Source organism: Hydractinia symbiolongicarpus, chromosome 13 (genome assembly GCF_029227915.1).
Source record: "Hydractinia symbiolongicarpus strain clone_291-10 chromosome 13, HSymV2.1, whole genome shotgun sequence".
Lineage (NCBI taxonomy): Eukaryota > Metazoa > Cnidaria > Hydrozoa > Anthoathecata > Hydractiniidae > Hydractinia > Hydractinia symbiolongicarpus.
This window is the reverse complement of record NC_079887.1, coordinates 8,528,167-8,551,848: the sequence shown is the minus strand read 5'-3', so window position 1 is coordinate 8,551,848 and position 23,682 is coordinate 8,528,167. Positions and strand designations below refer to the sequence as shown.

The window sequence follows — 23,682 nt, the reverse complement described above, 5'->3', positions numbered from 1 at the left end:
ATGAAATATTTAATGGCATGCTTAAGTAAAAAAAAATCAATGGTTTGGTAGCTTTGTGTTAATTTTGTGGAATGGTTTTCTTGGTTTCTAATGTACAATCTCGTGGGAACTCACATTACAATACAATTACACGAAAAAATAAAATAAAAAAATAATCAATGGTTTGGTAGCTTTGTGTTAATTTTGTGGAATGGTTTTCTTGGTTTCTAATGTACAACCTCGTGGGAACTCACATTACAATACAATTACATGAAAAAAAAAAATAATAATCAATGGTTTGGTAGCTTTGTGTTAATTTTGGGGAATGGTTTTCTTGGTTTCTAATGTACAACCTCGTGGGAACTCACATTACAATACAATTACATGAAAAAAAAAAAAATAATAATCAATGGTTTGGTAGCTTTGTGTTAATTTTGGGGAATGGTTTTCCTGGTTTCTAATGTACAATCTCGTGGGAACTCACATTACAATGCAATTAAATGAAAAAAAAAACACAAAAACTTCTAGAGCAGTATATTTATCTTTCGCTTTTAAAAGTATATAATTACAAAAGGCATTACTTTAAGTGCAAAAACTTTCGCGGCATAATTTCTGGGAATTTTGCTCAGTTCGCGAAGTTTAATGCTTGCAAAATCTTATGGATCCTTCGGAAAATTTTGAAAGATACAAATTTTTTTTTATTTGTTACTGTTTCTGTCTGTGAAAATTCTGCACTCAAGGTATGGAGAATTTTAAAAATCCTTTGTAAAATTCAAATTAAGAAGTAATAGAGACTGCAGGAAGAAAACAAAAGGAGAACTTAATTTGAACGCTGGAACAGGAACTCTGATAATTAAAGAAAACAGAAAGAATTTTGTTAACCCAAGTAAACCTAAATATGTACACAAGTATCCATTACGGAGAAACGCAAGTATCGCAAATGCTCTGATAAAATGCTTAAATATTAAAAATGCAATGAACGCTCGTCCTTTAATTTAGGCCCATTACTTTAGTAAGGCGTTATTAGAATTTTCATCATTTAAGCAATCTCGAAAAATAAAAAAAACTTCCGGGATTTTATTAAAGCATTAATAATGATTTTAGACCTCCCTCACTCGAACTTAAAATTAAACTATATAAAATAGAGAACTCTAGATATATACTTATCCTAGGGGAATTAATTTTCGCGAACCTGACGAAAACTGGCGAAAATTAATTGCACTATCTTCGCTACGTGTTTAAATGTAGCGCCGTTCTTATTATATCCATCGTAAGTGTATTTTTGTCTATATCAATAATCGCACATAAGTTCTTTTTCATCACGCCGATATGTTGAGCTGTAAGGTAAATAAACAAATACATTAATTGGTGCACTGTTTACACGATGACAACATGGTATCTTAAGTAAGTAAATAACCCATTATTTTCTTTCTAAATGCCACGATATTAATGTTGTTGTGTGTTTATACGCAATACTTACAAGAGAATAAGAATATAATTCATCTCTGAAGCTTCGAAGATTTTTGTAAATAAGTAACGGGAAGTTTTAACGTCCTTAGAGATTTCATCCTAACGGCTGGCTCTTTCTCCCCTCCGACTGTAACTGTTACATTACCGCTAGAGAGATGCGTATAGTGCTCTAACTTGCTTGCCTGCCACGCAAGCCGATTGGCGGTCAGTAGATGGCAACAAATGGGATGACAACACTGCATTTAAAGTGCGTCGGAGTGGGGACTCGAACCTAAAACCTTTTGATTAGAAGCCGAATGCGCTACCACTACACTATCTCAGTTTTTATTTGAACTAATCTTAACAGCCTAAAACAGTATCACATGCCGAAAAATCAAGGGCGTTATCAGCATGCTTTTTTATTTGCTGAGAAATTACTTCAGTCAAAACCAAAACAGCGGGAGTTAGTTGTAAATCACTTTTGAATGTATAAACACGCCCTACTTCAACATTTTAAAGCTATGCTTATTAGACTTCGTCAATCCACAATGTATCTCCCTCTGTTACAACATCATAGAAACTAATTGAAAAACGTACATATTTCGTTTCTTTTATCTTTCTCATCTTCTGTTATTTCATTTATAACTGGATTCTAAAGAAATGAGTTGTTTGCCATGGTGGTAAACCACAACAAAAAAAGAAACAAAGAAAACTAAAAACAAGCAATTTCCGAAGGTACGAGGAAAATCAATGAAACATGTCCCCAACAAAGGTTTCTTTCCTTTTGCAAGTTTTTTTCGAGAATTGAAAAACCTGAGTTCATTCCCGCGAAAGAATTCTCTTCCCTGCAGAAATGCATTCTTCTGTAAAATAAAAATTTGGTGCGCGATGTGTTTAAAGATTAAACGATAAACTAGAGAAAAGTGATCTTTTTTCGGAAATCTCATTCTAAGCGAAAGTTTATTTCTAGGACATATTTCAAAATGGCTTTTTAAAAACATTGATTTAAAAGTGTAGTAACGCGCAAACAAATTTTCGAATATATTTTATGTATTTACAAGAATGCATAAAAATTAGTTCTGTTCACAAACACAAAATAAATACTTTTTTTGGTAAACATTTTTATATTGCTGATGGCTGATGGCTAAAATCGTCGTTAATAAATATAAATAAAACAAGTCGAGAAGTTTAAGTCGAGAAGAGAAACAGCGACATTGGGAAAGCAGCATTAAGATAAGAAAAGAAAAAAAGAAAATGAAAAAAAGGTCAAACCTACCGTCCCTTCCTCCATCTTTGTTGATTTGTTTCCGAATTCTGACGGAGAGCTGCCCAAAACTTCAACCTTGGCCACACATTTTTTGCAATGAGTTAAAAACACTTTGTGATATTTTTGCACATCTTGGCGGAAACTGGATAAATCTTCTAATGTAGCCACTGCCAACAAATGCAGCAGAAGTATAATGGACTAAAACAAACTCGTAATAGAAAAACCTACGCAGGATATCTTGATCGCAGTAAAATTGTAAACCGAGGCAAAAATAGTCTCGTTTATCCTTTGAAAGTTAGTTATAATTATTAACACCATAAAACTCTCTATACGTCGATAAGAAGAATGAAACATTTACAAGTCACATGAATATTATTTTAAAGGTGAGTTTCCACTTAAAAAACGAAATTGGTTGAATTAATCCAACTGAGCAACATAAAGTTGGAACCATCCCCCACTTTTGCATCGTGGAAGCACGCTCTAAAGAAATTTTATAGGCAGAGAATACTTGTCTCATACTTGGTCCTGGAGTGTTTCCTTATGTTTAAATTCTGTAAAGTCTGCCAATTCTTCCGATTTATCTAACGCTATTAAAGTTTCTTTCCATAAACGAGCAAACAGCTTGTCATCACCATAGCAACTTCTTTTTGTTGGTGAACATAGGGCGGCAGCTGCACTGATGCGAACCTGCATGAAAAGAGAAATACATTCTCGACTTTATATTGTTCTATAAAGCAGCAACATAATGCAGCTTTCATGTAGCCAGGATTTTGAAAGCGTAGCCATGTTTAATTTCGCTGAATTTTCCCCCCAGAAATTGTACCTCACAAAACATTTGAATACCTATTACACAAGCCAGACAAAACATTTGTCTACAGCATAAAAAGCTTAGAACCATGATAAAGAGGAATATGAATTTTCAGAAAAACACGAAGTGTATCGAATTGATTTCGGATATGAAACATGGCTAATTAAACGAAGAATCATATAAGAATGGCCTGATAGTTACTTTAAAGATTTTTTGTATGAAAACTTTTTTAGCCTTAATTTTATTTTGAGTAAATAACAAAAATAATAAACTACAGAAGTAATCTTAAATTTGGATACCTTGAAATTTTTGCAGTCGCTCAACGCTTCTAACAAGCAACTGTATAGATCTTCCTAAGAAAAAAAAATTGATAAAAACTTTAAAATATCGTAGAGGTATATAGTTATGCTGAACCGACAATAAAAATATTTCACGCTTCACATTTCGTTATAGAACATACTCTACTTACCGTCCATTCTGCTTTACCTACAGGACAGTCAGAATTCTCAAACATATATCTGCATGCGTAACATGCATTCCAACGAGTCTAAGTGAAAAAAAACTTTGTATATAAAGATTTAAAAAAAGGAATGAATGAATAAAGGATTTAAAGAACGAACAAATGATTTAAAGACCAAATAAATAAATGATTTCAAGAACGAATGAATGAATGAATGGATGATTTAAAGAAGAAATGAATGAATGAATGATTTATAGAACGAATGAATGAATAAAATAACAGAAAAACTGATAATTATAAAACTCATAATTTTAATTCTTACGAATTCATAAACCATGAAATTTCTTAGGTTGTTTTGATCTTGAACAATGATCTTGAAAATACAGCTGTATTTTCTGATTGAATTAAATGAATCTTGCAAGCCCTTTGAAATACTTTTCCAATTTGTAAATACTCCACACTAGCTACACAAACTTTACCAATACAGCTACAATCCTGCTCGCAATTTTTTGGTGGGAAATAACAGAATTCTCAGACGATGGGCAGCAAAAGGTCCACTATTAAATTACACACTTGAGGTCAAATAAGAACTTTGTAGTGGAAGCTCTTTATTCTTTTCTTAAGGTCCCATTTAAGGGATTAGAAAACACACACACGCGATTAGAATACAAACAAGCATTTCACAAACCTTCATCGAACCTGTCTGAATTGCTTGTATTAACGCTTTGACGGCTTTCTCAATTTTCTCTTGAAAGTTTTCTTTTTCTAGAGAAATGAAATTAAACGATTTTTCAACGAGAAATGAACTAACAACAGAGAATGTTTAATATTTCAATTTCTCACCAAAAAGTTTTGCAGGAAACGACTTCAACAAGTTTCCAAGCGCCCTGACTCCGTTTGAACTGACCTGAAACAGAACATGTGTTAATAAATGAAATATTTAAGAAATTCCCTTGTCCACGAAAGATTCAAATATTTTCCACCTAGATACAAATCTTCGTAATTGAAAACTAGCATCATAATCGAAATTGCTGCGTTATTTATATGGTTTCAAAGACTTACCAACTTCGTCGTTTTAAATGCAAAGTTTGATGAAAAAAAAGGTTTTACACCAATACCTTTTACGTAATAAAAATTGCAAAATCAAAATAATTAAAAAACAGTGCTTGGAAAAACGTCGTCGTCTCATTTAGAAGTTTTGGAGTTTTTTGGGGAAAAAGGATGTTCCCTGACTCTGCGCCGCACAATTCGTTTTGTATAAAGCTTTGAACAAAGTAACAAACTCCTGCCAATTTTAAGAACATGGTGTAAAGGCTTTAAATACACGGGAATTTTAAACGGACCTTTTAGTTGTAAGAAAAAAACTTGTAAGAGTTTAGTTGCAGACAATAACCTGTCTATACGTTGAGATAAAATGTATAAGTTTTTTTAAAAACTCTCTTTTCAGATTGAATACCAAAAAAAAAAAAAAAACAAAAAAAAACAAACAAAAAAAAAACACACGTTTTGTTATAGCAGCAGCAGGTAAAATAGTAGAAGAAAAAGGCGGTTGTGATTAGAAACCGAAAAAAAATATGCTCAAATCTTTAGTTTAAACAATAGCTCATTAATCATTCTGTTAATTTCAATAGAAAAAACTTAGCAAAAGTTGAACATGTCCAACTTTTAAAAAAACTTATAAAACCGAAAAAAGTTGTACATCTTTGCTGTTTACACGGTAAGTTTTTTTATGTTACATTTAAACGGTCCGTTTAAACTTACAGTGTATTTTAGCCATTAGATTACATGCGTATAGCGTAAACATCTACCTTTTCATTATCTAAAGATGCTTTTGTCGAGTAATCAAATAAATTCAAGATCAACGATTCAGGGTATTCCTTCTCCAAAAATCTAAAAATAAAATAAAAAAGTAAAAAATAAAAAAATTATAATATGTGTGTATGTTTTGTTTTGTTTTTGTTTTTTATTTTATTTTTTATTCCCGAAAAAAGAAATGCAAATTTACAACTTTGAGAATATTGGCAACATAAATACTCGAACTAGTGAGAGAATTTTTCATGACACTGCAAACCCACCCATGTCACAAAAAACTTATTTTCTCGACCTTTTCTACAAGATTGTAACATTATCACTCCATTTGCTTTTAGTATTGCCAAAAAATATAAATTCTCACTTTACCCTTTTCCCACATACTTTTGTAAAGCAATAAAAAAGGAACTGTATGCACCCCTTATTTTCTTCACAAATACTTCCAAACCACACTAATTCCCACGTATTGTAAGACTGCAGTGTTCTACTCACACTTTTGTTCAACCTACCCATTTTTAGCGATAAAATCACAAAGATTAGCCAGTGACCAAGCCGCTTTTAATCGAATGTTCACTGAAGGGTTGTCCAATTGATTTAGAATCGACCGTGTTACATCAACAACAAACCAAACGTCCTATCAAGACAGGAATTTTAAAGAACAAAACAATAACTGAACACAGAGACTAGTTAAAAAATAAAGTTAATCAAATTTCTCCTTACTGAAATTTATGTTGTAAAACCCTATAATCTGAGCATTTTTTACGCATTCATTGAAGATTTACAAAGGGTGGGAGGCAAAATTTGTATGTGTGCCTTGGAGGAGTGGACTATCATGTTTTTCCTGGTCATTTTTGCTTCTCTTAGCGAGTGGTGTCGCCATAACGCCGTACACATAACATACAAGAAACTCAAAACTTATTAATATACACATGCATCTACAAAAAACTTTGATATAAATTAGCAATAAACCAACTAACACACTTACGTCTTTCATACATTCATAATCAATAATAACACCTAAAGCCCTCACTGCAGCAGCCTAAATGAAGATTGGAAAGTCAAGCAACTTTTGCTTGTATACAAACATAAATAGATAATGCGTCCTATTCAAATCACATCTTTTCGGTGACTTGAAAGTATAAAGTATTCCCATTTTTCGTATCAACATCGTTAAACATAAATTATTTCTCACTTATACAAAAGTGCTCTTTCAGCCTTATCAGTCCTCCAAGATACGTCTCTTTGTTACCTTGAGAAGTAGGAAGGCTTTCACCTACCACTAGTACTGTCTCTTCACTCGAAGACAACCCAACTAATATCGTTTTGATAAATATTTGCTCCGGACTATACAAAAGTGCTCCTTCAGCCTTATCAGTCCTCCAAGATACGTCTCTGTGTTACCTTGAGAAGTAGGAAGGCTTTCACCTACCACTAGTATTGTCTCTTCACTCGAAGACAACCCAATTAATATCGTTTTGATAAATATTTGCTCCGGACTATACAAAAGAGTTCTTTCAGCCTTATCAGTCCTCCAAGATACGTCTCTTTGTTTCCTTGAGAAGTAGGAAGGCTTTCACTTACCACTAGTATTGTCTCTTCACTCGAAGACAATCCAACTAATATTGTTTTGATAAATATTTGCTCTGGGCTCTAAAATTTAAATTGGATGGGAAACATAAAAGTCCTGTAATTAGCATTTTTTTTTCTTTGATCCTTTCACACTAAACTGTAAAATAAACAAAAATACGTGGTCAAAGGAGTCTAGTATTACTTTGTGCAAAAATCTATACAATACACACACTCAGGCTTAATTTATAGGACCAAAACGCGAGATTCTGACTTACTCTCTTTGTATTCTTGGTGTTACAGGCTAAGTCAATAGTTTTAATCGAAATTTCCAACACTGGCAAACCATTTAAAATTTATGACTCCATCATTTTTTTCCTAATCTTTTTTATTTAACTGATAAATTACCTTCATGACAGAAAAAAAATGCGATCCAATGTTTGACATCCAATCACAAATAGCTGCTTGTCCTTTGACAGACTTCTTTGGCTCCACGTGTAAATATTGAGGAATTGCACCACCCAGCATTCTCCTCCAAAATGACGTACCCTAAACAATTTGAGAGAAATATCAAGGTAGAATCACCCCTAAAAGCAATTGTCCACACCATACATCAGAAAGGACAGAGATATCTGTTGCTGCTGATGTCGCCGTTATCTTTTTAACGCCTGAGCTTCGTAAAGACGTTATTTTCTACATCTACTGTTTATGACATTTACAACTACGGTTATGCTTAATGTAAATAACATTATTTCAAAGTAATTAAGGTTATGATTTTCGAAATTAAAGGAAATATAGTAGCAACTTCACATACCTCTATGTCATCTTTTGTTGAGTGAAAACTACCTTGATAGAATTTAGCAAATTCTTCCAACATCTGTCACAAGAAAGAAAGAAACTTTTATTTTTTTTAGTCCTCTTACATTTTAGTAAACTAGTTGTAAGCCTGTAAAAAAATAACCCATCAAAAAAACCTATCTAAATTTAACCATCGCTACTACAAGCATTGATTCACAGCAAGTATTAGAATATAAGTGTCGCAAATCCTTTATTAAACGTTTTTGTACCTCCTAGGAAAAGCGCTTAACATTTTTTCCATCTATGTAAAATTTACGGCAGTTTTATGTTTAGGTATCACTTTATGAATAGTCACAAAAAAGTGTAATTTTAATGTGTATTAAAATAAACACAGCTATCTAATAAATGTCCCACTTTAGAGGGACATTTAAAGGGCAAAGCACTATATAAGAATTCACCTTTTAGAGGAGGCTGTGCTTATTGAAAGGACGAAAGGAAATTTGTTAGAGGATTTATTATGGTAATTATCTTACTTTGATTGCATGCACGCTTATAGATTGATCTGTTGAAAACATAAATACATTTATGCACATGTTGACAATTTTTTCACGTTGGTTTCTAAATGAGATAGAAAAAAGAAAAAGAACTTTATTTGTGAGCATTAGTGAGGAGTACTAATGAAGCCACTGGTCAAATGATTTTAAGTTTACATTCAGCAGTTTAATTTCTGTTGCTTAAATTTTGCTTATTTAATTTTGCTTCCCTACTGAAGCGACAAAAACAAGAAGTCCATCACTGAGATTTATCTGTAACCAACAGACATATATTTTAATTACAGGCAAAAAATCCACTCACTTATCAATCAAACTTGGATGACACCTTAAAACGACAGTTAGTAATTGGATATACTCAGATGACAATCGTAATTCTCTTGCACTGTCTATAAATTAGGACATTTTGTAATATAATATTTAAACACAAACAACAAGACCTGCATTAAAATAAAAATACTAAAGATTTGAACTAGATATAGAATTAGGCATTACATTTTTTAAGTTTATTGACACATGATACACAAAGAGGGGAAGTAAAACAGGCTGTGTTCATCATTAACATAATTTAATTTTTTTTTTACAATGAGAAGCATGCGTTACCCTGAGTAGCACATGTAAGTCGTTGAATGCAATGCAAAACAAGCCAGGATGGTTCCTTTGAAGAATCACCAGTAGACGACTGACTGTTGGCAAGTATTGTGTTTGTTGGTAAGGAGCTTCGTTGTAACAACTGTAAGACTTTCGAGTTGTCAGGTTGAACAGACATACATGCAGCCAGACATGTTAGTACTGATTGACACAAGGTGATTTCTAAATGCAAAGGAAATTGCGGACAGATCATTAAAAGCGTTTCTGCAATCCCTAATATTAAAATAAAACAAGAAACCGCAGTTTAAAAGCATGCATGTCAAAAAACATTTCAGCGTGTGCGTTTCGTCTAATAACGGTTAGCTGCGTTTCCAGTTGCATCACTTGCATGTTCGTAAATGGTGTATTAGAGGCAGAAAAATAACAGCATCCACCACAGTTTTGCAGAAAACAAAGTAAGCAGGGAATTAGTCCTTATTATTTTCTCTTAAAGTCCCAAATAAAAGTCATCTGGAAAACGTAATTAAATATGGCATCTACAAAAGTACACACAGACAATATTGTTACCATTGTATAAATACATTTTATTTGCAGCTGATTTGCATGTAACAGAAAAAAATTGAACAGTTAATAAATCAAGCTCACTAAATTACGAAAATACAAAAAAATTAAGAGCTGATTAACTCAGGGCTGAGTTAAACCCAATAAAATTACAAAACGAATAGGATCTAGTCATTTAGTTGATTTAAATGACAACCCAGTGTGTGAAAAAAACGGTTCCTCGTAATCTGTTAAAGAAAATAAAGAGAACAAGAATAAACAAAGCTAACCATTTGAATGTAAAAGCCCACACACTGCTGCTACAATATCAGGCAAATAGTCAACACCAATTTTACGATACGGTGCGTTCAACATCAACAATGTTATACACTAAAACAAACAAATACAAAACATTAAACTCTCTTGGCGAACAGAATGGACAAAATCTCAATCTTGAAAATATTCAGCTAAGCAAAAACCGCTGCACAAATGGACACGTATGGAGATTAGGTTGTTTGGAAATTGTTCTAGAAGAAAAAAAATTGGTTTACCTAATGAACCATATAGATATTTTCTTTTGCCTCTAAAACACGCACTTACCCCAATAGTTAACATTAGAGACCCTTTTTTAGGAAAAGTCGTCATTACCTTAACAACTTTGTCTTTTGACAGGTCCAATGTTTCGCGTTGTAATGTTGTAAGTAGAGTTTCATGTAATGTATAGAGCGAATGGTTCAACCTCATTGAGAAGGGAGTGTATGGTCGCCCTGACGATGTTGTAGGTGGAACCCTTAAAAAAATTTTACTTCAAATAATTCTTCTAATAAAATATTATCTGCTTCACATTCCATTTACTTAGTTTGCAGTAGTTTTACAGTACAGTACAACACAAAAACAACAAGTTTACCGTGGTCCAGCATTGACAGCAGAATCTAAAAATCCTTTAGAACCATCTATAACTTCCATCATCGCCAACAGAACAGCAGTTCGAATCTACAATCAAAACAACTGTAGATAAATTGAGCACATGAAAATATTAAAGTAAGTAGCAAAGATTGTAAGGAGCTTTATATAAAGATATATTTAATGGCCTTGATGTCATCAGTGATAATGGGTTATAATGTATTTTTGCTCTGAACACTTTGCAGGAGAGCTGATTATGTATCCAAAAGAAATTCTAGATCACGCAGGAAATGTTAATCTTATCCACAGCTTTTTACAGACTTTTTTTTAGAATATTTATGCCATATGTTTCTGTACTAAAGCTTGACCTCAAATGCCAAAATTAGTCAAAAAGGTGTGGACCTGTGATAGATTTTCTCAATGTGTACCATGTTTCAGCAAAAAATGTCTCGGACTTCATGCTTTGTATGACATCGCCTCTGACACAGAAATTGTTAAAGCCCAGCCTTTTTTTTTATTTTTTAATAAAGAGAAAAATAGAAATCCTCTAGTAGTAGCCATTACTTTATGAAATTTGTTCTAATATTACATGTAATGTGATGATTAAACTATTTTGTTTTTATAGCAAACATTATTTTAGATGGTACTACCTGTACCATCTAAAATAATGTTTGCTATATTCTTATTTATAACTTCGCCACGCTTCGCCATAAAACATTTAACACTTTGACTTACCTTAGCCGAATGCTCCATGGCTAAAGAAGAGAGTAGTGAAGGTTCACTTTCTGAGATACTGTCTGGTAAAAGGATTAGCCAACACGAAAATTTTGATCTACGATCACAACACTATAACAAATGACGCAAAGATACCATTCCCATTTTGACCAGAAATACAAAATATCAAGTTAATAATTCCTAAACCAAAATGCTCAATTCAGAACATAATCACAAGATTCATACATACATACATGAAGAATTTCCTGCATGGTTGTAGCTGCATTCTGACGGATTTTGCAAAATACTGAGCTAAAAAGAGATACATGTGCAGCAGATAAAAAGAAAGAAGTCTTTTACAAATTCATATGCTGATAGTCTTATCAATTTTTTACCCTTTTGTTAAGTTTCATTATTTACCTGTTTTAAAAGACTTTAGTTACCATATTTGTTGTGCAGAACAGAGAACGGTTCAATTTAGTAGAATTAAGCATCACGTATATGCAATGTTTGGATATTTTTACTTTCTCTCAGGATAAGCAACACTCTGATAAATGTAAAATGCTTTTGTAATCTATATACAGTTATCACACCTTCTTATGATATTTAAGTACTTCTATGAATTAAATAAAGTAAATACTAATTTTGTCACCATACATTTATAACCATCTTCATGGACCCTTATTTTCCCTAAGATTGATAACAACAAAATGTTACATACTTCTTTTGATCTAGATGTGCAGATTCTGAATCTGAGTACTCTGACTCTGAACTGGAAGCTGATTGACCAGATTGTCGCCAATTTGCATTAAACCCATAGGAATTAGAAAAGTGTTCTTCAGAAGTATTATCAAAACCTTCGTCAATATTTGCACCCAGATTTTTTTTCTTTTTCCGCCTGTTTTTCTTTGCATGAATTTTCTTTGTCATGGCAGATTTTTCTTTACGCTTTGTGGGATAGATTTTTTCAGACTTTTCAATGTCCTCTAAAATTAAAATTACTTTATCACAGATTGAAATACAGATACTGAATTGAATCTCAGGTACAGAAGAAATAGCCTGAAGGATTTAACATTTTTTTAACCCTTATACCAAACAAAGGTTAAATGTTGGGCAAAAGGAGCACAGCTGGCATGCTAAGATAGATTACACAAATCGAGCCTAAATATATTTAAAAATGTGATGGACTTACCAGTTTTTCTTGATGGCAATACCTTCATCAGTTTATCTACAATTGCACGATAATCTCGAGTTCCATACAACAAAAACAACTAAATAAAGGTAAAAAAAAACTATGAAAGTCATAAATTATAATGAGTAATCGGTCTAGAGGAACAAACATTACTTAACAAAACTTTCCAACAAATGGGCTAAGCCTGGATGCTTTTAGAGCTGCTGTTAGATGATAGAGTAGCCATATTATGGTTGGATTTTACAAATAAAATAGTAAAAGCAGTTACTGAATTAAAGAAAAATCAATTTCTTCAAGTTTACACAATTTAATTTCATACGAGAGCTTGAAAAGTTGTGTATGAATCTTTATTGGTGTCCTCAGCCCTTGTAACTCAGCATTTTAAGCATCAGCAAATAATAGCTGTCGCTTATCAGAACACTGTATCTGGGCAAGATGTCCTTTAGAAAGGAAGTTGGTTCTGAAGATTCACAGTATATATATCCACCCTCTGTACTAACCTACATATAAGAACTTTGATTTTTAATCAGTATCCTCTTTGCTGGAGAATTGAATTTTATGAAATTTTTCTTCTTTTGTTTTATGATAACTTGACATTTTTAGAAATAAAAGATTTGAGGTATTTTCTGTTCTTGAAAAACACAGATGGTCATGTCTTTTGAAAAGGCAAAATAAAAGATTTTTGTATTTTGAAAAATTATACTCAAGAGGATGATATATAAGTGTTAAAAATATTCACTAACAACTCCTATTTAATTTAAAGGTGTGAAAGGTCGATCAGAAAAAAAGTTAGTTATTTGAATAAAGTCAACATTCCCTTTCAAAAATTAATAAATAGTTTCACTATTGGAAAGATCGTCACTTCTTTAGTATAACTTGACAAAAGCATACATTTAAAGTCAAAACAACATGCGGGTTAAAGCCAAAAGATTTTCTGTGCAGTTTAAAAAAAATAAAAAATAAAAACCCTCTTTTATTAAATCTGAATTTAATTTGGCTTAATCCTATAGAAGCATAACATTGGTAGTCTTATTGAATTCTATTTTCAGCGCAACAGCCAAAAAGCCCAATCATTTAACTTTTATTTTGCTGTGTTAAGGCTATAATACAAGGTAAGTTTAAACGGACCGTTTAGTTGTAAAAAAAACTTATAAGTTTTGTTGGACGTAATATACCTGTCTACACGTTAAGATAAAATGTATAACTTTTTTTAAAAAACTCTCTTTTCAAAATGAAACCAAAGAAAAACACGTAAATATTCCGTTTCGGGTATTGTTATAGCAGTAGGGTAAATGTTGAAAAAAAAAGCAGTTATGATTAGAAATTGAAAAAAATATGCTCAAATCTTAGTTTAAACAAAACCGAAAAAAGTTGTACATCTTTGCTGTTTACACAGTAAGTTTTTTTTTTATCTTACATTTAAACAGTCCGTTTAAACTTACCATGTATTTTAGCCTTTAGATGCTAACTTATGTATTTAGGGTCACAATTCCATAACTAGCTGCTTTATCATGATTATATGTTGGGTTTTTTTAATATGTATACAATTAGAAAAATGTTTTCTTGTCTGGAATTGGGTGAAAATGGTGGTAAAACAAAAAATTAAAAATTTTTATCAGTTATCTATTAAAGCTATTTGACTCTCGCTGAAATATTGTGGTGCTTAGGCCTTGCACAGAATTTTTCTATCAGTTTTATTAGCAAAATGACAAGGCAGTTATCCTAACCTCCTGTTGAGAATTTTATCTCCGTGCAGACAGGAAGTGTTTCAACAAAAGATACAAAGTGTTTATACTAGATACCTTTAATAAAGCTACTGCAAATTCAGGTTCAACAATACCATCATTCATTGATATACTTGATAATACATTCTGTAATGCCTTTAAAGCAATGTTTACAAGCTAGAAGAGAAAATTTGTGTCACTGGCTTTTTAATAGATAATGTATGTTATTAGCCATTTTAACAATATTTTTATTCTTATTAAAGATATATACCATTGTATAGGTAACATGGTATACGGAACACACTTCCAAAATATGTACTTGAGATGCATATTACTTGTTTGAAAATGTCAATGGATAATTTTTCTTTCATAAATAGTAGGATATAAAAATTCTATTTAACCCTTTCGCGACATATGACCCGTAGAGCGGCTTATAAAATTTGACCGTAGATGATGAATGATCTGTAGGGCGGCTCATCGCCTTGAGGGTGTTTTTGGCCCCCTTTTTCGCCCGCTAACCCTTGATTTTATGAATATTGAATCATTTACTGCCATTTTATTTCCACAATCAAGGAAAAAAATGTGGCCATCAAAAAACCATCAAAAATAGTGAAAATATCAACTGTAGTCCCCTTCCTCCCACTATCAATGTTTTGTTATGTGTCATGCACTGAATTTCGTTGAAACATTGATATAGGGGGCAGGGGGATAGTTTCTGCATAATGAACTTGTATTTTTGGTGTTTGGCCCCATATTTATGTCCCTGATTGTAGTTTTATGTTGATATTGACTTTTTACAAGATAACCGCTTACTGGTTTTTTATTTTCTTATTTTTTTTCGTTTTTATGCCAACCCAAGTTTTTCCGGCTCTGGTGAAGATTTTTGTTTCAATCTTTTTTTGTTGTATTAAAATATAGTTTGTCTATTAAATATAACTTAAATGAGAAGGAAAAGTAATTGCTTTTATACTTACTTTTCACTTCAAAGTCAAAACTTCGGATTTTTTTTAAAAAAAGAAAATTCAGTTTTTGGCCATGTCCAATTAAAACTTTTTTAATTTTATTTTTCAATTCTTTCAAACCTTATTATATTAGAAAAAAGGGGTCATTTGCTGATATATCTTCAGTGGTTAAATTTCTATTACAGTTTAAGTAAAGTAGGTCAGAAATCGATTTTTTGGCTTCCTTATAGCATATGGCAAAAGGGTTAAAACATATCCAATGTACATGACAGTGTTAACAATGCTATGAGAGATTTAAAAGAAACATTGCTAGAAACGAAATTTGGAATGTGAAAATTTTTATGCTATGTTGTTTTCTTGATATGTAAGAATGTTTTTATTACATAAAACAAGAAGCCCTGGGGGGCTCTAAGAATTTCTACCAAAATATTTGATGAAAACCTGCTAATTCGTTGTGTTATAGTGCCAAACATTCGAAGGGGTTTGGTGCATGAACCTCTGAAGATAAAGCACACCACTGACATACAAATCAAAAACAAATCGAAACGTGTCATTAAACTCACATTTTAAAAGAAATTGCTAACAAAAAATACAGCCTATCATTCATGGTTGAAAGTCTTGCGATTGAAACGTTTATGGTCTTAAACGGCATTAGTTGACAAAAAATCAAAATTTTGATGTGACCATCATTTTTAGCATACTTTTTTTATTAACTGTGTCAATTTTTGTCGAAAATAAAGCAGTTTTAATTTTTGGATAAATTTTGGCCTGAAATGACATTTAGGTGACAAAAAATCAAACTTTTGTACCATCATCATTTTCAGCATACTTTATTTGTTAACTGTGCCAGATTTAGCCGAAAATGAAGTGGTTTTAATTTTTGGACCAATTTTGGCCTAAAATAGCATTTAGGTGACAAAAATCAAAATTATTATGTCACCATTATGTTCAGCATACTCTTTTTGTTAACTGTGCCAAATTTTGTCGAAAACAAATACCAATTTTGGCCTGAAACGTCAATACGAGACTTCCCAGTAGTTAAGGAGCTTGGGTACGAAGTTTACATCTGTAACTGAGCAAAATGAAATCCCATGGTCGATTTTTTCTCAAAAAATGCTCCGAAAGAAAAAAACGACGGTTTTAAAGAATTTCCTACGCCTTCGGGCGCGGAAATTCAATTACATAAAAACATATGTAGTTTTTTCCTGTTATGTGAAAAATTAAGAAATCTAAATATTGGGAAAAGTTACATTCTTGAAAAAATTTTAAAGCTGCATTAGTGACACTTTTACATGTATGTTACAGTTTAAATTTTAAATAATAATTTTTCCTTTCTGACAAATACTATAACAACATAACATATTGATCTCACTTGCTATAGTTTAAAATTGTTATTAGATAAGAGAAGAAGAAATTCTCTCCAAAAATAGGTCTGCCATTTATCTTTACCTTTAACTGATTGATGTCTCCCGCATCATTTGAGAGTAAAACACGAAGCATGTTTAATAATTTTGAATAACACAACTGAAGATATTGCTTGTCAATCACATCACTATTTTGTGATCTAAAAAAAGAATATACATCAAAATTCATAACAAATAACAAATCTTTCTTTTATAAAAAAAATTGATTTGCTAATCAGAAATTGTTCGTACCTAATGAAAAAATAGTACTAATGTAGTAATTACACTGGCCAGCATGATATGCTGTACATTTCATGGTTTAAACAACTTTCCATGAACACAAACACTCAGTAATAATATTTCTTAGCATATAATATGAAAAGTTTTAAATAAAATCATACTTTAAGCACATGCTTCCAAGACATTGCAAGGCATAACCCTTCACAATCCAATCTTCTTGGTTTAGATACAACCAAATTATGCCATCTTCTTCCAATAGCTGTGAAAGACAGTCCTGAAAAGACACAAAAAGATGTACCAGCATCTATTTCCTCTACTCAGTGTTTTTCACAGGGTCAAATGTTAGCAGATTTGAGGACTTTTAATGAGAACTTTTTGGATTATATGAGCAGACAAAAGTATTTTTATCAAAAAAATGAGGAGATTGGAGGACATTTTTATTATTTTTCTAAAGAAATTGAGAATAGTTTAGGAAAACTTTAAGGTAATACCCCAAGTAAAGAAAAACTTATTTTGTATCAATATAACATTTATACATATTTAGTGGTGGTGGTGGGAGAATTAAGGAGTATTGAGAAGTGGCAACATGTTTAAAATAAGCAACCATTTTTTATTATTGCCATCCACACACACAACAATCATAAGTTTATTTTAACAGGTTTTGGAATCATGTAAAGTTCTTTATAATGCATGGCCAAAGGTTATGTCTATGATATTCTTAAAAGTAGGTGTTTGAACTTAGTATGGCAATATTTTCTTTGTTTTTGGTTACATAGATAATAGGTAGTAACAGGTATTTATATGATCACTATCATATGATTTAAAAAATTTGATTGTGTAAATGCAGATTCAGCTTCAGGGTAGAAATTTCTAGCAATCAAAGAAGTATTTTCTTTTTTAAAAAAATACGTATAACTTGCATGTTTCAATTAATTTTTTAATAAAATTTCATGAGAAGGATTTGGTATAAATATTCATTTACCTCGTTAAGATATGGACCATTTCCTGCCAACGTTAATGCCAATGCCTTTATGAATTCAGATACTAACGAAGATTTAATATTTGAAAGCGACTGACAGAGAAATAGTACTAAACAATTAAGGCACTTTTCATCTATACAGTTCTAAAAAAATAAAAAAATCCTTTACTACAATCTATGCTTAGTTTTCAACTTGTAAATTGCAATATCACAGGATATATATTCAGCCTTCTAATTCACTTGGACACTTGCGACACTAGTGATACTAAAGTATTAAGGTTACTATAAAGGAAACAATTTTTTTAAGTTTTTTGCAAAAAAATTCATGACATATAGAAAAAAAAAATATTTCGAATGACAATTTTATATTCCATGAAAATATTTGGAAATTCCTTTTTTCTGGAAAAAGCCTTTTCAGAGGTGTTATATCCTTCATACCTTCGGGAAAATTTGTGCAAAATGAGTTGAGCATATTTTTTGTAAACATTATACATGATATGGAATTTCCATATAAATATAGGCATAATAATATTCTTTAGATAGTTTACTTTCACCATCAATATATATATATATATATATATAAATGTTGTCGTATAAAGAATCATTAAAAAGAATCAAAGTTAAAGGCGGTGGTATCCGATACATCGAATTCGATTAGTCGAATTTGATTAATTGGATCGTGTATCCCCGCCTTAAGGAGTATGCATATGAGCTGTCTCTTGTAACCCTGACTTCTGTCCATTAATAATTCTGAACGCATGCATGCATCATATTCAGCATAAAGAAAAAGTTCGCACTACTATCATCTTTCTGCATACTCAGTTCACACATTTTCATAACACCTATGAAAATCTTTAAAAACAAATATTTTGTTAGTAAATATTCGCATACATGCCTTTACGTTTGTGGTCTCTTTTTCCGAAAGCTTCCTATTGGCTCAATGAAATTTTCGGTAATGGAAAGCTGAATAAATTATGCACAAAAGGTTTCCGAATTTTTTTGTATAAATTACTGATTAGCGAATTATGACAACATAAGGAAAAAAATATGCATTTTTTTAAATGATTATATATAATAACAAATAATTTGATAACAACGTTTTTAGAAAAAAAAAACGGGCACCTTTTTGAATTTAATTTATGCTGAATATAATGGTGCAAAAACGAGAAGTCTGCTATCATGCGTTCGGAAAAAGAAGCCATTTTAAAACGTACGGTGAAAAAAATGGTGTGTTTATTTCATTATATTTTCTTTTTGGAAAATTAACATCTCACGAAAATAACACCATGAAAGAAGTATTTTATTAAGAAAATAAAAGAAAAACAAAAAAAGAATATATAAAGGTATTGATAAATTATAAGGGTTTTTTCGAGACTACTCATCAAGTGAGTTTTTTAATAATAATACAAATTTTTTTAAGCAAAAAAACACACAAAGAAATTTAACTTAGTATTGCCCTACTTTCCTTTTCTCGTTTAGGTTGTCATGTTTAATAACCAACATACAAAACAATGATTAAATGATTTTTTTTCGTGGTTTTCTCAGTTAGTGAGTACAACCTTTTTTTCTCCATGTGCCCACCTTATCTTCTTTATAATATAATTATTATTTTGTTGACTGACCAACCCAAAAAAATTCTTTACTGCCCATAGAACAACTAATTAAATTGCCTTATAATGCCTTGTATGAGAGATATAGGGTTCTGGAAATCTTTCACAGGCTTAGACCTAATAATAAGTGAAGCGGTCAAAGACAATATAGATAAAAATTGATTATTTCATACCTTTATCAATGGAAGATTAATGTTAACAACTTGTGCAAATTTACTTCGTAACAAAATAGTGGCATTTTGAAGGATTTCACATCCATGTAATATGAATGCTACCATTTCCTAAAAAAAAGGATCTTATTGCACTCAAAAATCTTCATGTGATGTGTTATGGATTTATAACATAAAACAACAAAAGATTTAAAAAAGATTAAAAAAAGTCATTTGTAATTTTTATTTTAATATATTTACATATATAGGCTTTCTAAAATGTTCTTTGTCATCACTAACAACTTTAAAAATTTATATAACTAAATTAACTAAACCTAACTAAATATGATAACAAAATACTGATTTGAAAAAAAAAGCTGCATGTAATATGAGAGAGCTTTCTGATTTTCTTGCCCAAATGAATAAAAATTAATTAATACCATTAATCACCTCTTATATTCTTTAAGAAATTTAAATATAAATATACTATAAATCTATGTACTAGATTTAAGGCACTAAGTTACCTTTGGGTCAAAACTTTGATTAGGCTTTCTGTATGTGTGACATTGGGATATAATATCATCAAGAATTCTATTAGCATCAGCATATATCTTCTCGTATGATGGAGTTGGCAACCGACAAAAACGATTGATAGGTGAGGAAGACATTTTTTGTCTAAATAAAGAACCATGGTTCAAGTTTAATTCATCCTGGGGCAATGTTTTGGCACGCACATTTTCCTTCTCCTTTGGAATTTCAGTTACAAACCATGAAAATTACAGAATAGACCTAATTTCAGTAAAACATGACAGCGATACCATAAGTGGTGGTGGTTATCTACTACATACCGTAATTAAGTTCAATAAGCGCCCAGCACTTATTAAGCACCCTTCAAATAAGCGTCCACCTGATAAAATCGAAAACTACCTTGAGTATGGGTACGAGTAGCATTTTTTTAAGCTTTTTCAGGAATATTTGAGTAGGTGTGCAATGATTCGCATGTGCAAATCAAGTTACGTCTGCAACGTAAAACACATGTGCAAAAGATGTTATGTGTGCGTTATGGGCTCCCAGCTTAAACTTTGTTGCGCATTCATTTTGCGGTAGAAAAGTGGCGGATGTTTTGAATCGCCAACCCCAAACACAATAATCGAGCGTCTACGTATAGCGACTCTCTCAATCTTCACTTTCTTTTCTACATGTCCGAAATAATATGCATGACTATACATTTATTTCATAAATTTATCGTTTATTTTTCAGATCATCACAAGCAAATAGGCAAAAATATGCTTTGCTTGGGTTTCGTTTTTAAAATGGTTTAATTAAAAATAAAAATACACTTGCTGCATAAAGAAAAAACTCTATTAAATTTGGACCTGCTATTGTTTTCAATTGCTTTGTCAAATGAAGAAATTATACACAATGAAATCCATGATAGAATGTCTGTTCCGCCTGTAAGTGCAGTTTTGCAGACCTGCTTTATCCGTGCTCCATCAATGTTACCTCCGTATTAGTTAAGAACCGCATGGTTGGATTTCTTGTGTAAGACCTGGTTACCAACGACGTAGCAGCCAGGCAAAAGAGATTTAGTCTACATAGTTCTTTTAACTAAGTCAGGAGTCGGTGAATTAGCTAGGATAGTCAGGTTAGCTATAAATAGGCTTGCTCGTGGATTAAAAGGACCAGAACTATTCAATAATTCTGAGATTTAAAAGTGTCAGACGAAGACAGAAATCTATCGGACATTGTGTCTGACAAAAGGTCAAAACGAGCTACGGACATGTCTGACCGAACCGGAAATGTGGCAGACATTTTGTCTGACGAGTCTCCAAAAATTATTTCGAGGGCTGCCATTGCACGCTACAAAATAGATTTTATAGGTTGATTTTCAAAACTCAATATTTATTTTTCAGGTATGCGATTAATCACAGGCCTGAAAAGATTTAGGCGTGTGCCAAAGCCTGAATTTAGTGGAAAAAAATTGACGACGTCAGCATTTTGGTGATGATGTCATTAATTTCGGTGACATATAGAAAAAAAAGTACTAACTTTGAATTTTGTTAACCATTTTGAATGTTGTATAATTGCGATGAATTTAATAACAATAATAATGGAAACACAAAATAATATAACAATATAAACTAAAAAGTCACATAAAGCTTTTAAAAACATGTATATAACAACCTCTTTTAGGAAAAAATTTTTTAAGAATTCTACTTCACATAAAAAGGTGTTGGCAACACTTTGGCATAATTCATAATTCCAAAAAAAAATGGAATTATTTTTGAAAATACATATAAACACATAATGAAAAAAAATTTAAGAGGCCCAGAATCAGAGTTAAGGGGAGAGCGATTGCTCTTGCTCACGCGCACAGACTCGCCCCATTCTAAGAAATGAAAAACTAGCTGAGCCATAAACTTTTCACCCGATTTCACAAAAAGGTTGTCTGGCTGAGCAATATCAATTCATCTCACATGGAAATCAATGTTACTTTCTTGTTATTTTGCATTAAAAAAATTAAAACATACAAAAAGACAAGATAAAATAGATAAAAAAAGATTTTGTCGTAAAATATAGGTTTATATATAAACTTATTCTATTTACTCAAATTGTTCTCCCAGTCTAAATTATTGTAACATTGGGGGAGCAATTTATTGCTCAGGTGTAATTTTCTTATTGATAGGCTTGCACCACCAATAATGTTATGTGTATAGCAGACTTATCAATATGAAAAAAGCAACTACACCATATACCACGTGCCTCAAGCTTCGATAATTTTGTTTGCGCAAGTTAAAAAAAAATATGTATAAAAGAAATATGGTCCAATAGCTGCAAACCCAGTGGTTAGCAGTCATAGAGGTCAGCAGTAGGAACTAACCAAAACAAATCAGATGCAGCGTTGTGTGGGGACTTCATACTTGCTGAATTCAACCACGTAAAACTTATTAGGGGCAAGAATTTGGCATATCTACTATCTCTGCCCTATTTCTGTCAGGTGTAACATTATAAATATGGACGTTGTCCCTAGTGTGATATATGCATAAAAAAACCTATTCTCTGTCTTCTGTATGTTTTTCTGAAAAATCCACAAATAAAAAATTAGCCAATACTTAGCCAATCTACATGGTCCTTTTTTCTCTTGCACAACGCATGAGGAGAGACGGAATTTTGTAAACATTGGAAACTTATTTATCATTTCTTCAGAAAATGAGAAACAGTCAGGGAAATCCTCTTAATTAAGCTGTATAGCTTAATTTGGAGGTCTCCTAAATAAGCTGTATCATGCAGCTTAATTAGGTGACATAAATCTAAATTAGAAGGTAGAAAAAGGTTTTCCCGAATTTCTCAAAAAATGTAAATTTTAGCAGAATCACCGCTGCAACTCTCATTGTCAGTTTGACCACTACATTATAAAAAAAGAATAGTATCTCCAGCACCCTGGGTTGAAAAGATATGAAATAGAAACAACGGTTCATTGTAATGATAGTCTATTTAAGCTGTACTGCATCCTCGTTAGGATGTCACGTCACGTGATACAGCCTATTTAAGTGGACATTTTTAAAACTACAAATTTAACGTATCTCTGGGGTGCTATGAAAAAACTAATGTATTGGAAATATATGCACGCAAATATAGGGTTTATTCAGTTAGATAGATGTTAAAATTTAGTTAAATGTGTGTTTTCGATGATTAAAGTTTTGTACATCTTAACTAAGCTGTAAAACGCCTAATTAGACTGTATCATACATCGTAGACTTCCAAATTAAGCTGTATATACAGCTTAATTAAGAGGATTTCTCCTGACTGAGAAACATTTTCAGGTAACAGAAAATGAGGAAAACAAATAAAACTGTAAAGAAGTTTATATTTATTTAGCCAAGTGTACAATGGGCCACTTTAAAACACACAAAAACAAGAAAAATAAAGTAGGTAGCTAGCTAGTCATAATTAAGAAAAAATGCAATAAAAATAAAACATAGCTCAA

At 31.7% G+C, this 23,682-nt stretch overlaps 1 protein-coding gene across 2 annotated transcripts; it reads right to left on the bottom strand.

The window, feature by feature from the left end:
• Window positions 1-195: 195 nt before the first annotated feature.
• LOC130623699 (HEAT repeat-containing protein 6-like) lies at window positions 196-21,818 on the bottom strand. 2 transcript variants are annotated; one of them, XM_057439210.1, is made up of 30 exons: window positions 20,219-21,818; window positions 19,719-19,826; window positions 17,939-18,079; window positions 17,118-17,230; window positions 16,763-16,877; window positions 14,430-14,528; window positions 12,628-12,706; window positions 12,157-12,421; window positions 11,690-11,747; window positions 11,457-11,567; window positions 10,726-10,811; window positions 10,467-10,608; window positions 10,109-10,208; window positions 9,291-9,500; window positions 8,992-9,076; window positions 8,670-8,754; window positions 8,153-8,215; window positions 7,747-7,887; window positions 7,354-7,422; window positions 6,758-6,811; window positions 6,282-6,406; window positions 5,772-5,853; window positions 4,807-4,870; window positions 4,652-4,728; window positions 3,973-4,050; window positions 3,803-3,856; window positions 3,215-3,382; window positions 2,705-2,893; window positions 2,026-2,080; window positions 196-1,316 (listed from the first exon to the last, which is right to left on the bottom strand). In XM_057439210.1, the coding sequence occupies exons 1-30, from the start codon at window positions 20,360-20,362 to the stop codon at window positions 1,210-1,212; spliced, it is 3,267 nt and encodes a 1,088-aa protein (XP_057295193.1). In that variant the 5' UTR covers window positions 20,363-21,818; the 3' UTR covers window positions 196-1,209. The 2 variants fall into 2 exon arrangements, with proteins under 2 accessions (XP_057295193.1, XP_057295194.1); XM_057439211.1 differs by lacking the exon at window positions 20,219-21,818 and having other exon boundaries at window positions 17,939-18,000.
• Between the last annotated feature and the right edge of the window lie 1,864 nt (window positions 21,819-23,682).

What these genes read in the sequence shown, in the direction of transcription:
- LOC130623699 (XM_057439210.1), bottom strand. Translation starts at nt 20,362, where the DNA reads ATGTCTTCCTCACCTATCAATCGTTTTTGTCGGTTGCCAACTCCATCA. An exon ending in CTTGGAAGCATGTGCTTAAA is followed by an intron (nt 16,878 to 17,117) that starts GTATGATTTTAT and finishes TTCTTTTTTTAG; the next exon opens with ATCACAAAATAGTGATGTGA. An exon ending in CAAAGATGGAGGAAGGGACG is followed by an intron (nt 2,081 to 2,704) that starts GTAGGTTTGACC and finishes TCATTTCTTTAG; the next exon opens with AATCCAGTTATAAATGAAAT.